This window comes from Megascapheus bottae, chromosome 3, assembly GCF_031878675.1.
Source record: "Megascapheus bottae isolate mThoBot1 chromosome 3, mThoBot2.hap1, whole genome shotgun sequence".
NCBI classification, from domain to species: domain Eukaryota; kingdom Metazoa; phylum Chordata; class Mammalia; order Rodentia; family Geomyidae; genus Megascapheus; species Megascapheus bottae.
Window position 1 is genome coordinate 24,387,882 of NC_143511.1, and position 16,932 is coordinate 24,404,813.

Below are 16,932 nucleotides of genomic sequence, written 5' to 3' on the forward strand. Positions count from 1 at the left end.
ATTTTGTGCCCAAACTGGCTTTGAACCATGATCCTCAGATCTCAGCTTCCTGAACAAAAAATTTTTTTAAAGGTCGCTATGCATTGGCTGAGAATGAAAAAATTAGTTTTTATCACTGTTACATATAAATGTACTGTCTATGCTGAATTTGGTTGTCACTTTTTGTGCATATGTTAAATTATAATTTCCTCTTGTAGATAGCTTCCTTTATTAATATAAAATGTTTCTCCTGATTTTAAGTGTTTTATCCGAGATAAGTACTGTTGCTCCTGCAGCTTTCAGGTCCATTTAATCAGAAGATTCTGTTCTATCCTTTTACTTCAAGTCTACACTTTTCATTGAACGTGAGATATATTTCTTGTTGTTTTTATATTGCTTCTTTCCTATTTCTTCTTCATTAATTTACTCCTCTAATGGAGTTTATTCTTTCCTATTTTCAATTGTTTTCTTCTGGGGATAGGATTCCTTTTACAGTGCTAGTTTAAGTCATGAATTCCTTTTAATATAGAATTTTTGTTTCTCTCTAAATTGTGAAAGATAGCTTTACTAGGTACACTACTCTAGTTTGACAATTGCTTGTTTTCAGGGTTTGGACTACATCTTTCTAGTCATCCTTTCATTTAAATTGTCTTCCGAAAACTGCTGTTATTCAGATGGGATTGCTATTGCAGCTTATAATACTTTCTCTGTTCTTCACACTTAACTATATCTTGGAGTATTCACCAATTTTGTCTAATAAACAGACCTATAGACCTTATACATGGAAAACCTTCTCTTTCTCAAAGTTAGAGTTTTCTGCTATTATTTTATTTATAGGTTAATTATGACTTTCATTTGAATCTCTTCTGTATCTATAACTAATAGTTTTGGTCTTTTGATGGTGTTGTAAGTTCCATTTGTATTTTCTTAGTTTTTTTTTGTTTTTGTTTTTTAAGGTTAACTGATTGATCTAATTCTTCTGCTTTATTGTCAAGCCCTGATGCCCTATTTTCAACTTGTTCTATTAGACAGGCTTTCGACTGAGTTTTTCATTTTAGTTATTGAGCAATTCAGTTTCAAGATTTCAATTTGATTTGTTTTCAGGATTCTAAAATCATTAAGTATTCCTTTTATATTGTACACTGTTTCTCCATTTCATTTACCTCTTCGACTTTTCTATAGGTTCAGTTACTGGTTCATCTGTTGGCTTTTGAAAGAGACACAATGCCTTATTTATTCATAAATTTAATGAATTTTTTTCCTATTGGAATTTATTCATCTGGGGCCATGGTTTTCAACCTCTTGATCTTTTAGTTGGTGATTTCTCAGATATCAATTAAGAGTGGGTAGTAGTTGGGTTATGTATTTTTTCCTGCACTAGACTGAAGGAATGTGACCTAGCAGTCTCAATCAATCAATTTCAATGCTGCAGATACTAGGCAGACCTCTTCTCTGCTCACGGTGAGGCTGCTTTGCTGCTATGGGCATTGATAAACCAGAATATTGTGACTGTGGGCATTCCTATAAAGGCCAGTCACCACTATACTCCAATACCTTTAGATGAATCTTGTAACGGTATCTTCAGCTCCATTTCCCATTTGGAAGAGCCAGGGATGGGATCAGAACTCATCAATGTTTTTCTTCTGCTGGATTTGCTTCTCTGCAGTTTTCTGCCTCACCACCACCTCCTTTGTGGTTTCTGCCTCCTTTACCACCTCTCTGTCTTCAGAATCTAGTCTCTTCTGTGTTACCAGATTCTTCTAATTATCAGAGTGAAAGCAGAAGGTGCTTCTAATCTGCCATCTTGCCCTGCTCTCCGAGATGTCGTTTCTTCACAGCAAAATAAACAGAGGTTTATGAAAATTGGTCACAGTGCAATTCATTCCACTGTACAGTTCTTGGAATACATCCAACAAACTATTACAGAGACAAGGACAGAACTTAGGGTCTGACAATTAAAGAATATTAAGCCAATATTCACAAAAATTTGAGCTGGTTCTTGGACCTCTCCAACTACCTAATCTTTGAAATTAAAAAAATCTGAACACTATACCATTGTCCAAGGTCACAGGGTAATTATTAATAAAGCATCTTTTCAACTTCTCTAATGTAGCATTTTTTGTTGTAAAAAGCATTTACAATTTTAAGAGATGGTTTACTCTTACAACTATAATTTTAAGTTATTTTCATTTCAAGTATTAGTAATACATTTTATAGTGACAATTCAACCTCTACTTTCTTCTCAACTGTTCCTATGTGAAAGATATTACATTGCCCAAGAAAATATAAACTTCATGTAATGTTTAAAACATAGATCAGGTATAGTGACTTACAACTTAATCTCAGTTATTTGGGAAATAGAAATTGGGAGGATTAAAGTTCGAGGCCAACCTGGACAAAACTTAGAAAACCTCAACTTCAATCACTAGAGAGGCTCCTATAAAATGAATTTATTCTTTGTCCATTTTTCTTCTAAGTTATTATAGCCTGAAATTGACTTTGTTTTCCATTTTAAGGACTGGACTGATTGGACTAAACTTTACTTTCTCCTACACGAATAACCATTTGTCTTAGTAATAATTTATCTGTCTTTTCTCCACTTACCTACAATGTCAGTTCTGTCATAAATTAAGTTTATCCTAGTCACAGCACTGTGTGAAGGTTCTTTGTTCTTTATTCCTGGTTATTTATTTATATAACAATATCACAATGGCTTAATACATGTTCCTATCCTCCTAACCTCTGAGTGCCAAATGCTAGGATGACGGGGAAATCTACCTCTCATGCCCATCTTTCATATTAAGTTTTGATATCTCATAAGGCAATTGTCTCACTTTATTCTAATTTTTTTGAGAGTTATCTGAGCTGTCTATGGCACTTTGCATGTGGATATGTTTTTGCACCAGTTTTTTCTTGTATCTCTGAATAGTTGTACTAAGAGATTCTAATTTAATATGTTCAAACTAGCTTTCAATTATAGACACTACTGGAATTTTGAATAGGATAATACTGAAAATATAAATATGATAAATAGAGCCAGAAATTTGGCCTAGTGGTAGAGTGCTTGCCTAGCCTGCATGAAGGTCTGGGTTGGATTCCTCGGTATCATGTACCCAAAAAGCAGGAATTGGTGCTGTCTGTGGTTTAGGTGGTAGAAATTTTTGCCTTAAGAAAGCTCAAGGACAGGGGCCGAGAGTTTGGCCTAGTGGTAGAGCGCTTGCCTAGCATGCATGACGACCCAGGTTCGATTCCTCGGTACCACATACATAGAAAAAACCCAGAAGTGGTGCTGAGGCTCAAGCGGTAGAGCTCTAGCCTTGAGAAAGTCCAAGGACAGTGCTCAGGCCCTGAGCTCAAGCCCAAGACTGGCCCTCCCCCCAAAAAAGAGAAAGAAAGCTCAAGGACAATGCTCAGGCCCTGAGTTCAAGCCCCAAGACTGGCAGCAATAATAATAAACATTTTTATAAGAATGATATTGATATATAGTTTCTCTCTTATCAAATATTCAAATATCTTTAAATAAAATTTTATAATTTTTGCATGAAGTTATATATGTTTTCTAGTAACTTGTTTCCTATGCAACTTGTACTTTTATTGTTATAAACACTTTTATCTAATCTTGTATCTAACAATCCTGAAATTTTCCAAATTAATTACCAGAATGGTCTACAGATTCTTTCAGGTTTGTAATAATCTGCGAGTAATAATTTTGTTCCTTTCCTTAGGTATCATTTGTCTTCCTTACCATTCTATCTGTATCTTCCAATACAATAATAACAGTAATAATTCTGGGTAACTTTAACTTTCATATATTTTCATAGATATATTTTATGAAATTTAAGACGTTTCCTTCTATCCCTTGTTTGTTAAGAAATTTTATACATTATTGTAGACTCTAATTAGTTTTACTGCTGAGATGATCATATAACTCTTCTTAATAGCATATATTTTTTTCTTCCTAATGTTCCTATTCATTCCTTGAATAAATTTAATTTAGTCATTGTAACTTTTTGACACAGGGTGTAATTATATTAACTAGGCTTCCCTCAAGCTGACCTCATTGGTCTCAAACTTGTGGTCTTACTGCCTTAACTTCCTGAATGCTGCTAGGATTACGGGTGTGTACCACATCTGGCTATATTATGCATTTTACATAAGGTTAAATAACCCTTACTTCAAATGAAGTATTTCAGGATTTTTTTCCCCAGATTTTTGAAATATTTGCATGTGAAAGAGTGATCTTAGACACTATATCCAATTTTAAACCCCAAATTCACTTACATTTTATATATATATATATATATATATATATATATATATATGTGTGTGTGTGTGTTGTATGTCATCTCAAAAATAATTTGAACATATTTTCAACAATTCTGTGCATTAAACAAAACTTCAGTGTAGAATTTCAGCTTTGGCATTATGTCTATACTCAATGCTTAGGGGTTAAGGAAACACAATGTGTATTTGCAAAGATTCTCTAGTGAAGATTTCAAACCTCTCATTTTCTTATTTGACTCCATTCTAGAAAGATAGTACTACTGTATTTTATATTTGGAAATCACCATAATCAGCATCATCTAAGGATTTCATTTCTCATGCCTGGGAGGTATAGGTATTTTTGTTTCTGAGAACTCAAGATTTTCAAGATTTCTGAAAAGTTCCTATCATTCTTCCTTTAAATACTGCTTATTTATTAGTTATTATCTCCCTTTGTAGCTGTAGTTAAGGCTTTATCATTACTTGATATCTTATTGATTTTATATTTTTCTCTCATCTCTATTACATTTTAGGAAACTACTTTCAAGCATTCTGGTATATAAATTTTCATGTGTCTTTTTTGTTTCATTCTCAAGTACTGTATTTTCCATTCTTTAAACTTTGCTCCACCCTGTCCCCTTTCTGTTTTGGAGAAGGGCCATATGTACCACACTCTCCCACTGAACCAAACTTCCAGCTATTTTCTGCACTATTTTGAGGTGAGAATCTCACTTTTTGTCTGGTCCACAGCTCGAGCTCAATCCTATTTTATGATTCCTTTGGTAGCTGAGATGACAGGCATGTACTACTGCACTTTGCTACTGATTGAACTAAAGGGTCTCATAAACTTTCTGCTTGAGTTGTCTTTGAACTACAATTTCAAGCCTCCCAATTAGCTGAGATTCTGTGTGAGCCACCACCTGGATTCTTGCATTTATAAGACACACTCTTACTACATAGCTCATTTGGACTGGAACCCACTATGTAACTCAGGTTAGCCTTTAAGGTAGTGATCCTCCAATCTCAATCTCTGGAGTGCGAGCGATACTGGCAGATGCCATCATGCCTACTTCAATCCTTTTTCAAGTTTATCAATGTTTTTGTTATTTATTTCTTTGCTATACCTTCTATCTTTAATTTAATATACCTATAAAAACTTGCAGATCAGCTTGTGCAGTGTGTTGGTTTTGTTCTTACTTTAAATGATTTCCCTTCTCCCATATTTTATGGCATTTAAGCATCAATTCATGAATTTTTTTGGAACTTTTGAATTAAAAGTTCTTTGGAGAACTGATTAAGAGAAATTACCAAGACAGCTTTCAATTGAAATTATAATTTATAATATTTGTGTTTGTTGGTTGATGTTTTCCGTTTTCAAGAGTTTCATTATGTAATCCAGAGTGGCATGGGACTCAAACTCAAGATTCTCCTGCTTCTCCTTTCTGAGTGGTAAGATTATAGCATTTACCATCATGCCAGCCATAGTTGATACTTTTTAGTTCATATAGGTAATATGAATTCTACCCCAAAGTGTGCAAGGCAATGGTTATAAATCCTTCAGAAGACATCTTCCCACAACTGTCTAAGTGGGTTAATAAATTACACCATTTTCTGATTCTGTGATATTAGTTTTCTGCTATACACAGTGTCTTGTTTCCAGGAGTTATCTTCTAACCCTTTACCACCAGTGATGAGAGCTAGGTTTACAGTCAGATATACACCTCTAGAGTGGTAGGTTTACAGGAATATATCACCACACATTCCCTGGAACCTGTGCAAACAATTCAAAGCTGAGCTTTACAGTAAAAGAGATCAGTAAATGCCTAGAGCTCCAGTCTTTGACTTGACAGAATTTTATTTCTGTACTTTTAATACTTCCCTTTTCCATAATCTCTAGCAATGCATTTAAAAATAGCACTGAAGCTAGGCATCCACTGGCTCACAAATGTAATCCTAATTACCCGGAAGACTGAGACTGAGGATAATATTTTGAGGACAGTCAAGTAAAAAAAATCGAAGAGTCCTCTTTCACAACCCATACACAAGGCAACAGCATATGCCTGTCCTCCCTAGCTTTGCTGGGAAACTCAGAATGGAAGATCAAGGTTCCAAACCAGTTCTGACAGAAAAGTCCAAGAAACTCCATCTTTACAGAATGAAAGCTGGATTCAATGACAAACATTCCTGAACCTAGCAAGGACAGGAAGCCTAAAGCGGGTGGATTATATAGTTCAGCTATATACCACATAGGAAAATGAGACCATATCTCAAAAATAAGCAGCAAAAACAGGATGGGAGACATTGACAGTGGTACAGTACAAGCCTAGAAAGTGCCTGACTCTGAATTCAAATTCCAGTAACATCAAAAAATAACAAAAAACAAAAACATCACATGAGATCTAGCATTTCAGGTAGTAGATGCTTAAAGAATTCTCTAGGTATACAGTACAAAATACCTCTAGAATATCTCCTGCTAGCCTATCTAGTACCCAAATTTACTTCTTACATTCAAACACTACAAATGTGTTATATCGAAATAATTAAAATGTAGCCTGGGGGCCCAGTGGCTCATGCCTATAATCCAAGCTATTGAGAAGGCCAAGGATCTAAGGATCACATTTCAAAGCCCGCCTGGGCAAGAAACTCCATGATACTCTTATCTACAATAAACTACCCAAAAAAGATAGAAGTGGCTTTGTACCTCAAGTGGTAGAGCACTTACCTTGAGCAAAAGAAGCTCAGAGACAGTGCCTAAACACAAAGTTCAAGCCCAGGACCAGCAAAAATAAACAAATAACTAAATAATAATTAAAATGTAGATTTTTTTATTTCTAAAATTAACAGCTTTGAATTTTCGTAAACTAGAAATATATAAACTTACCTTATCGGCCCGTCCCATGAAAGCAGGTTTGCCTGCTAATCCAAGACAAATGGCACACACAATACTTGACTTTCCTGTTCCATTAGCTCCAATAATCATATTCAAGTGGGGTCCAGGAGATACTTCACAGACATCATATGTTCTGAATTATAAAGAGGTGGTATTATTAGGCAATAATTATTAGACAGATGTTTTAATTATAGACGTAAAAATATTTTCTTGGGCAGGAGGCATGGCCCAGCAGTAGAGCATCTATCTAGCAAGTGGAAGCTGAGGTTAAGCCCCATTACCACCAACAGAGTAATATCTTTATTTAAAATTCTTCACAAAATCATTTCTTGCTTTATTTTTATCATCTACAACATTACTCTCTCCCTCTCCCCCAATCTCAAATTCTCTCCTAATTTGTCTTTGAATATCCTGAATTAGGACTCACAAATACTTCCCCAAGCATAAATGCCCAGCCTGATGCTAATCTCAACATGTTTTTCAATTTAACACATAAAAACATTAATGATTTTGAAAAGCTAGGTGGTAATACAAATTAGCATAAGTGGCAAAGAAGTATTCTCTTGTAGACTTTCTAGCTCTATATACAGAATCAATGCTTTGTTCTGTATTAGGTGGGTTTTAATAAAAATATTACTGTTAAAGTAGAAATGGTTCAGGACCTTCAGTTATTTAGGAAATTCTCTGACATGAAAATTCTTAATCTCAATTCATGAAGTCTCTTTCCCGCAATATTTAACTTTCATGCTGTGAGATTTCTAGTGAAATGCCAGATTAACTAGCACTTAATAAAAACAGTGAAGTCAGGCTGGGAGTTTGGCCTAGTGGTAGAGTGCTTGCCTAGCATGCATGAAGACCCGGGTTCGATTCCTCGGTACCACATACATAGCAAAAGGCCGGAGGTGGTACTGAGGCTCAAGTGGTAGAGTGCTAGCCTTGAGAAAGTCCAAGGACAGTGCTCAAGCCCTGAGCCCAAGCCCAGGACTGGCAAAAAAAAAAAAAAAAAAAAAAACAGTGAAGTCAGGCACAGGGGCTAATGCCTATAATATCTTAGTTACTCAGGAACCTGAGATCTGAGATTGCTCAGGTAGGAAAGTCCATGAAACTCTTACTACCAATTAACAACCAATCATTCAGAAGTGGAGCTGTATCTCAAGTTGTAGAACACTGGCCTTGAGCAAAAAATTCTCATGTACAGCACCCAGGCCTGGAGCTTAAGCCCCAAGACCAACACACACACACACACACACACACACACACACACACACACACACACACACACACACACACACACACACACACACACACACACACAACAGGGAAAGGCATGAAAATTATTGGTCTATAAAATGATAAATTACTGGTTTATAAAATTACAAGTCCATAAAAAAACTTGCTAAAAGAAAAACAAAGCCTCTGCATTAAAAAAAATATTCTTCTGACTGTATTTATTGGAAATATATTTTTGGTAGGTTTCCTGTTCTCTAGGCTACCCCTGAAGAGGCTTTTTGCAAAGGTTCACTCTCTTCTCCTCTGTGTAGTTTATAAGGTATTTTACAGATGGCCTCAGGCTACAGCTTTATGAATATAATCCCAGATGACCTACACATGCAATACCTCCTCAGTAACTCTATTTAGACATCACATAAAAGTTAAAACTTCATATATTCAAAACTAATATTTCCCATTTAAAAATCACTCTAGTGTGATGAAGTAGTGTATAGAATCATTCATTTCATTGCTTAAATAAGAAATCTGGGCATTAGTTTTGTGTCACCCTTGCTCCTTCCATCTCTTCTGCCACTAAGCACATCAGCCCCACGACTATCCATTACATGTTCAAAAAGAAAAACTAGATATAGTTTAACTCTGATACTGCCTCTTCCATTTTCTGTTTTCTTCTATTCTCTGCTCACTATTTAACTATACTTCTTCAGTTTCGTGACTAGCTTAAGTTTCCTTTAGCCTACAAATAAATACTCCTCCACTCCCAATTCCATTCACCTTGTTTCATTTATAAGAACCCTTTTCTACTCTTTGCTGAGCTAGGCCTACCTCTCTATTTCTTTGCTAATTCTCTAAGCCCATCCCTCCCTAGTTCATTCCTAAAACTCAAAAGTTCTCAACCAATATGCACTTTTCAGTTACCTTTTCGTTCTTTTAGTGTTACCTCCTTAATTCTTCACTCCTTCCTGCAAAGTTTTCTTTTCCATTATTTTGTCAAAAGATTAAAGGTTTTCTAACTTCAGCAAGCTTTTTTTAGTCAGTTCCATTATCTGATTTCAATGTAGCAAATAGTATTCATAAGTATTTTTGGGGGGGGAGGGGTGTTGGTGGTCCTGGGACTTGAACTCAGGGCCTGGGTGCTGTCCCTGAGCATCTTTATTTATTTTTTTTTTTTGCATGAGCACTGGTCTTGGGCTTTCTCAAGGCTAGAACTCTACCACTTGAGCCACAGCACCCCTTCCAGCTTTTTCTGTATATGTGGTATTGATGAATCGAACCCAGGTCTTCGTGCATGCTAGGCAAGCACTCTACCACTAATCTAAACTACCGGCTCTTAAGCTTTCTTTTCCCAAGGTTCTCATCTTACAGTCCTTCCTCAAGGCTGTGAGTTCTTCTCTTCTTTCCCTTATTATAGGTCTTCTATTCTTCCAATTTGCATGTCCTTTGGGACAATCTCAATCATCTGCACCTTCAACACTCATCTATATGCAAACACACACACACAAAGTTCATATTCTTTTCAGCTCTAGGACTTTATAAATTTTTCTATAGAACATCTAGCTTAGACATCTCAAAGAACACTTCTACTTTAAATCACAGAATCCAAATTATTACTTATTCTTCCCAAACAGATCCCTCTTCTGAGTAGCACCTAGCCAGTGAGACAAGGTAAGACTTGGGGAAGACATTGCACCCCATTTTCCCCCTTAAACATTACAATCTGTAGCTAAATCCCATCAAACCTCTCCTTTGGCTCCCAGTATAATCAAATTCTATTTTTTTTCCCATCGTAATTTAAGTCTTACTGCCTTAGTCTTCTAAATCATCTCAGACACTTCTTCCAGGATAATACAAATCACATATTCTGACTCTACAGGATGAAGTTATTTCTCAACATAGTAAACACAAAAGCAACTCAATAGTTTCTGCCAATGTCCCTATTTTCATTCACATCCTAAGGTCAGATCATACTGAACTATATGACAAGTTAACTATCCCAGACTTCCAGGCACCTTCTGTCTATAGTGCTTTACCCTCCTTTACACGGTACAGCACTCTAGATCCGTATCCACCAACATCCATCACCATTTTATCAACGCTCAGTGGCCACTAGACAAACAGCTGCACTTCGGGACGGCCCGAGCACCGCAACCTCTTCTCTTTACTTCAACGGTCTTAACTGTGGTTGAGTTCTGAGCCTCCCCCCCCCCCTTACACCTCCCCCCCCCGCCCCGACAGCCCCTGCTTTGGTGAATTTAGGGCAAGAGATCCCCAACATAATCTATCTGACCGCCATGGGGGCGGCCTTCAAAGCGGTGGGCAGAAGGAGTTTTTAAGAAAAACCCAAGTCACCCAAGCTCCATAGACAGCAACGTGCAGCTGTGGTCCGGGCCCAGGCGGAGAATCCGTCCCCGGGAAGCCCGGCGCGAACTTGCCAACAGGCCCGGCAGCCAGGTTCCCCCAGGCCCACGCCCACCCGCGTCGGTCCCTTCGGGCCTTCCCACCCGCCACCCCCCCACCTCAGCCCGGGAACCACTCACAGGAAGTTCTCCATCGCGATGCGGACGATGGAGCCCTCCACGAAAGACCCGCATGACGGCGGCAGCGAAGACGGCGGGGTCGAGTTCTTCCTCTTGCTCGGGATCTCTGAAGAAAGGTCTGTCGAGTGCGGCCTCTTGGAAGTCACCGGGCTGGGGGTGGTCGTCTTCTGGCTGGGAGTCGCCATCCTGGCTTCCTCTACGTCCCGCAGCGGCTTCCGTTGCTGGCGACAGGCGGCCCCCAGGAGCCTCCGCGCCGGAGCGTCGTACTCCCGCGCGAACTGGCTGACGCACCGGCCGGCTGTCGGGAGCTCGGACCGCGCGTGCGCAGTCATTACGGTGACGTTGGAGGCCTAGAAGCGTTATTCCAGGCCTCCTCCCCTCCTTCCCGCCGGCGGAGCTCTAGCCCTCCGCTAGAAGGGAGGTTTTTGTTTGTTGTTGGTTAGTTGTGTTGTGTTTTGTTTATTTAAATAAGTTTTAAGAGAATATGTTAATTGCATGTAAGAGAACATGTTCATGCATATTAACTTCAGCGCTTCCTGGGCCTAGGCCGCCTGTGGAGCTTGGCGCCTGACCTGCCCCTTGCCTCTTGGTTTCTTCTAGAGCTTTCTTCCCCTTTTCCTCCAAACAGGATCTCCTTTCCAGAGAAAAAAATCTTAGAATGAGAGAAGTTAAAAGCCTCCTGCTCTGTCCAAGTACTGCCTACACACTGCTTAGATTATCTTCGCTGCCTCTCTCTCTACCTCCTGACTTCTGAATTCTCTTCACAAACTCCTCAATCCCCCCTTTTCCAGAAATCCCAGGGCTAGAATGCAAAGAGATGGGGTGCACAGAGCCTACAGTTATCAATCACTCGTTTTACTAAGTGTCTTAATCATGCAAGAGAAGAAGAGTCTTTGCAGAAAGAGCCTGCCAGGTTGCATTTCTCTCCGATTCTTAGCCTGGGAAACAGGAAGGGAACGAATAGAGATAGAGATGAATTCAGGTTGTAAGGGGTACTCTGGAAAAAAAAAATAGGATGAATGTGCTGGAGAATGTGTTGTGCCCAATGTTCAAGATCCCCCTGAAAGACCACCAGGCACCTCACCCATGCAAGCAACAAAGATCCGTTTATTAGCAAGCTCCAGCTTGGTTCTCAGTGCCTTGGAAACCAGTGACACTTTGAGTTCCCGAGTACAGAATCAGCACAGCTTTTATAGTACAGAACAAACAAAAACAAGTTTAGGGGATTTTTATTTTTACAGCCTCATGTTTGATTAACCTTTACATAGAGACATTCCTCAGTTTCTTATCCGTTCTGATGCTGTTGTTTTAGATGTCCTTGCTAGATGTGGAACACAGCTGCTGACCCAGAGATCAGTTTTAGATGTCCTTGCTAAATCTCTGAGTAAATAGCTGATGGAACATCTTGTAGTTTTTCTGAGAAGAGGCAGTTAGGGGATTTCCCAGAACTCTACAAAATGGAGGCTGCTTTAACAAGATGGACTCAGTCTGGCCACAGTTCCTCAACTATGTCATGGGAGATGATGTTTGAGCTAAATTCTGAAGAACGAGCAAGATCCAGGTGTGTGGTATCTCAGACACCATTTCAGACAAAGGGAACTACAAAGACCAAGTCTATGAAAGAGAAATAATGTGGGCTGTTCACAAATGTGGAAAAGATGTGGTAGCTGTCCAGAGGGAACAAGGTTGTGGAGCAGAGCCTTCTCAATCATAGCAGAATCTGAATTTTATTTTTAAATCACTGGGGGATGAGGGTAAATGTAGCTCTGAGGTAGAGTACGTGCTTGTTATGTACAAAGTTCTGGGTTCAATGAGAGAGGGAACTTTTTTTTTTTTGCCAGTCTTGGTGCTTGAACTCAGAGCCTGATCCCTGTCCTGTGCTTTCTCAAGGTTAGAGCTCTACCAGTTAAGCCACAGCACCACTTCTGGTCTTTTCTATGCACGTGGTACCGAGGAATTGAACCCCGGCCTTCGTGGAAGCTAAGCAAGCACTCTACAGCTAGACCAAACTCCCGCCCCCCCCCCCTTTTTAAATAGCAGATATCAGTCCTACGGCTTGAACTCAGGGCCTGGACACTGTTCCTTAAGTGTTTTTTTGCTGAAGAAATGAAGTTCAATGTGTTTGTGATAAATGCTTAGGAAACTAGGAATGGGTCAGGTTGTTTAAATGGATTAATGCAATCAAGCAAAATCCTAGAGCACACATTATAATTAATAGAGAAACTTTCTAATTATTCTCATTAAAATCAAAAGAAAGAAGCCATAATCCCTACTATTGAAATCCTTGGTAATGTGCTAAGATGAGAAGAAAAATCATTACAAAAAATAAAGACTCAGTACCCTTTGGTTACCCCTGGGCGCTGTTCCTGAGCTCTTCAGCTCAAGGCTACCACCCTATGCCTTGAGCCACAGCCCCACTACCCATTTTCTAGTGGTTAATTGGAGATAAAAGTTTCACATTCTTTAGTGCCCCAGCTGGCTTTGAACCTTGATCCTCAGATCTCTTGAGTAGGTAGGATTACAGGCATAAGTCACTGCCACCAGCAAAGGGAAGGCTAATTTTTGAAGCCTAGAAGTTCTAGTTTTTGCCTTGACTTTGAACAGCCATTCAGAAGCAGTGGCCAGAGACTGGAGCACGGTTTGTTTGGGCATTATTGGAATTTCTCCATTTAATAGCCATGACCCTATCACATACTCTTATTCTCATGTCTGTACCTTATTTGTGGGTTTGGTAGTAGGTCCATGACCCTTCAGGCTTATCTGAATAAAGGATCAAGTGTAGTGGTACACACCTGTAATCCCAGCTACCTGAGAGACAAAAATAGAAGAATCCCCCATGTGTCCAAGGTCTGCCAGACAAAACTAGATCTTGTCTGAAAAGCTAAAAGAAAGGCTAGGAGTATAGATCAAGAGGTAGAGTGCTTGCCTTGCAAGCATAAGGCCCGGAATTCAATCCCCAAATTCAGTTCCCCTGTACCAATAGAAACCAAAGCAAAACAAAAAGATATAAAGAAAGGAGGAAATATCCAGATAGTGAGGTGTCCCATTTAAAGCCCCAATCACAGGATCTTTAGCAGCTGTAGGTCCCCACACCCCTTCATGTATTGTCTTTTGATTTTTAACTTGCTAAGATAATTTCTTAGATGTGTGAACAGATTATTTTATTTACTTATTTTTTTGCCAATTCTGGGGTTTGAACTCAGGGCCTAAGCACTGTCCTTGGCCTTTCCTCAAGGCTCATGCTCTACCACTTGAGCCACAGCATCACTTTCAGCTTTTTCTGTGTATGTGGTACAAAGGAATCAAACACAGGGCTTCATGCATGCTAGGCAAACACTCTACCAGTAGGCCATACGCCTACCCTGAATAGGTTCTTATTAACGCCTTCTTTGTTAGGTGTTTGTTTTATTTGATTTATTCATGTTCATTACATTTTCCTTTCTTAGACAAGAAACTTTCTACCCTCTAGAGGTTTGATAATGGAGTCTATGGAGTAAACTACCATAGACAGGTTACTAGGAGAAAAATTTTAATTATGTGCATGCACAAAGGAGTCCAAAAATATGGAACTCTAAGAAGGGCCAGCTGATTGATGTTTATGTAGACAGTACTCTTCTATACAGAAAGAAATAGAGATTTGTGGCATAGTTAGGAGAGAAGTGGAGGAAACTTTGGTAAGTCAAAGAAGTTGTCTTGGAGAGCAGGCTTCAGAAAAACAGGTGAAGGCTTAGAAAAAGTCTGTCTGAATGTGGTCTCATTTAAAATCAGTTCATTTTAAAGTATTTCATAATTTCTTAGTGATGTTTCTAAGTGTGGATTGAATTTTACTTATATGACTCGAAATCTATTGGCATTCTTTTATAATCATGAATTTTTTTTGTCAGTCCTGGGGCTTTTTCTGGTATGTGGTACTGAGGAATCAAACCCAGGGCTTCACGCATGCTAGGCAGGCATTCTACCACTAGGCCACATTCCTGGGCCTACAATGTACTACCTTTATACTCACCTTTCCTTCACCTTTTTCTCCCTCTCCCATCTTGTAGCCCTCCCTAAAAGAGCCCTCCTTCTATTTTCATGTCTTTAGCTTCTATTTTGTCATATTTTCAAGCAATCTTTTTTTGTGATATTTAGTGTAGGTTTGAATAAGCACCTGATCACCGTGTATCTTGATGATGTATAGAATGTAGAAGATGGGATTATCTGGGGAGAAAAAAATGTTCCAACAAGTATATAGTAAGAACCAATACAATTATAATGGACCAACGAGAGCCTTTTATATTTCTTGTGATTTTTGAAATCAATATATATGTTTATACTGAACTAAAAGCTTTTATCAAGTATTTATTTAATCCAGAAGCATTTCAGAAGCATACCAGGCAGTGAGAAAACAAAAGTGAATAACTATTCTAGAAAAGATGAATCAATCAACAAGAAGGTCGATTTAGTGTGATAAATGTTTCCAGAGGTGTGATCATAGTTCAGAACTATAAAAAGTGACTGTTATACAAAGAACAAAGGAGAAGACATTGCCTGGCCAATGGTTACAATTTCTTATACTGGGAGTAGTAAAGAAAACGGTGGTAAAATGACAAGATCATACAATGGCTTTATCCTTAAGATGGCACTATAAACTCACAATTCTTCTGTTGCAAAAAATACATAAAAATAGCCAAGATTTAGCAAAAAATTTCATGGACACTGTATAATACAAACTGGAATGGCTTTTATTTTATGTTGGAGACCATTCTAAGTTCTTGTGCTTATTATTATTAAGGCATATTATTAAGGTATAAATGACTACTTACTCTCCATCACATATCCTGTAAGCGGTAAGGATTTAAATAGTCAGTGTGAATTCACAAATGGTGTATTTAGGCTGTGTACTGTAATATATCTTCCTTCTTTCCTTCCTTCCTTTGTTCCTTTTTTTTTTTTTGGTAGATCATGGGGCTTGAACTCTGGGCCTGGCTGCTGTCCCTGAGCATTTCAGCTCAAGGCTACCACCCTACCCCTTGAGCCACAGCCCCACTTCCCATTTTGCAGTGTTTAATTTGAGATAAGAGTCTCACATTCTTTAGTGCCTGTGCTGGCTTTGAACCTCAATCCTCAGATCTCAGCCTCCTGAGTAGCTAGGATTACAGGCATGAATCACTGAGCCTTTTCTTTCCTCTTTCCTTTGTGTCTGTGCTTTAAAAAAAAATATTGCTTAGGCTGCTTTCCAACTCATTACACAGCCAAGGCTAATCACAAAGTTGAGAGAAGACCTCAAGGATGAAGCTGCCTCATCCTTCCCAAATGCTAGGATTGTAGGTAGGCCACTATATCTGGCTTTTTCCATCCATGTTTGGATCCACATCTGTGGAAATTTATTCTTTCTCAGTTCAGTTAAGATGTTCCCAAGGCAGAAGCTCCTCCGTAACCCTTCCAGGTCAGATGCTTCTCCTAAGCCCTCCCATAAATCTTTGAACCTATGACCACACTGTATGTAGCATTATGAATTGATGGTTAATACCTCTAGTTTCTTTAATCTGTGAGCATCTTTGTAAACTCCATGCTTGATAAAATGCCATTAACAGATTTCTCAGGAAATCTTTGTTGTACCATGTGGATTTCCATCTTAAGGCCAATCCTGAATCAGATACCATCTTTAGTATCTTCCTCACTATCTTTCTCTCTCCTTTCTATACACAATCTCCAGCTCAGATGGTAAAGAATAGAAGAAAAGGCAAACTGTGAGAAAGAAGTTTTCATCTGAAGCACTTGGGTGTTTAAGTATGGCTAGGAGTTGGAATGAATGTACACACTGGAATTAAAATGGTTAGACAATACCTAGCATGCTTTCCCTTCAAGAATTTCTAAACCAGGAAGAAAAAAAACTATAGTGTGCTTACCATCCAGGACAATTTTCATCCAGATCAAATAGATGCTAATGACGACCTGAAAAGGGAAGTAAAGCATCAAACTGTTGAATCCTACAGCAGGGACACAATGAGCTCAGGCAAATTCATCACTTAGTTTATGCTTCTTCTCTTC

The 16,932-nt window shown here is 38.6% G+C and overlaps 1 protein-coding gene across 4 annotated transcripts in view; it reads right to left on the bottom strand.

Moving 5' to 3' along the window:
• Positions 1–11,154, bottom strand: part of Smc5 (structural maintenance of chromosomes 5) — an 80,041-nt gene extending 68,887 nt beyond the window's left edge. For 3 of the 4 annotated variants that reach the window (XM_090329667.1, XM_090329666.1, XM_090329665.1), the window contains exons 1-2: positions 10,900–11,154; positions 7,124–7,265 (exon numbers count right to left, since the gene is read on the bottom strand). In XM_090329667.1, coding sequence (XP_090185793.1) covers positions 7,124–7,265; positions 10,900–11,084 — 327 coding nt within the window. In that variant the 5' untranslated portion in view covers positions 11,085–11,154. Of the gene's footprint in view, positions 1–7,123; positions 7,266–10,371; positions 10,504–10,899 lie in introns of those variants that run through there. The other variant, XM_090329668.1, reaches the window with a different exon arrangement.
• Between the last annotated feature and the right edge of the window lie 5,778 nt (positions 11,155–16,932).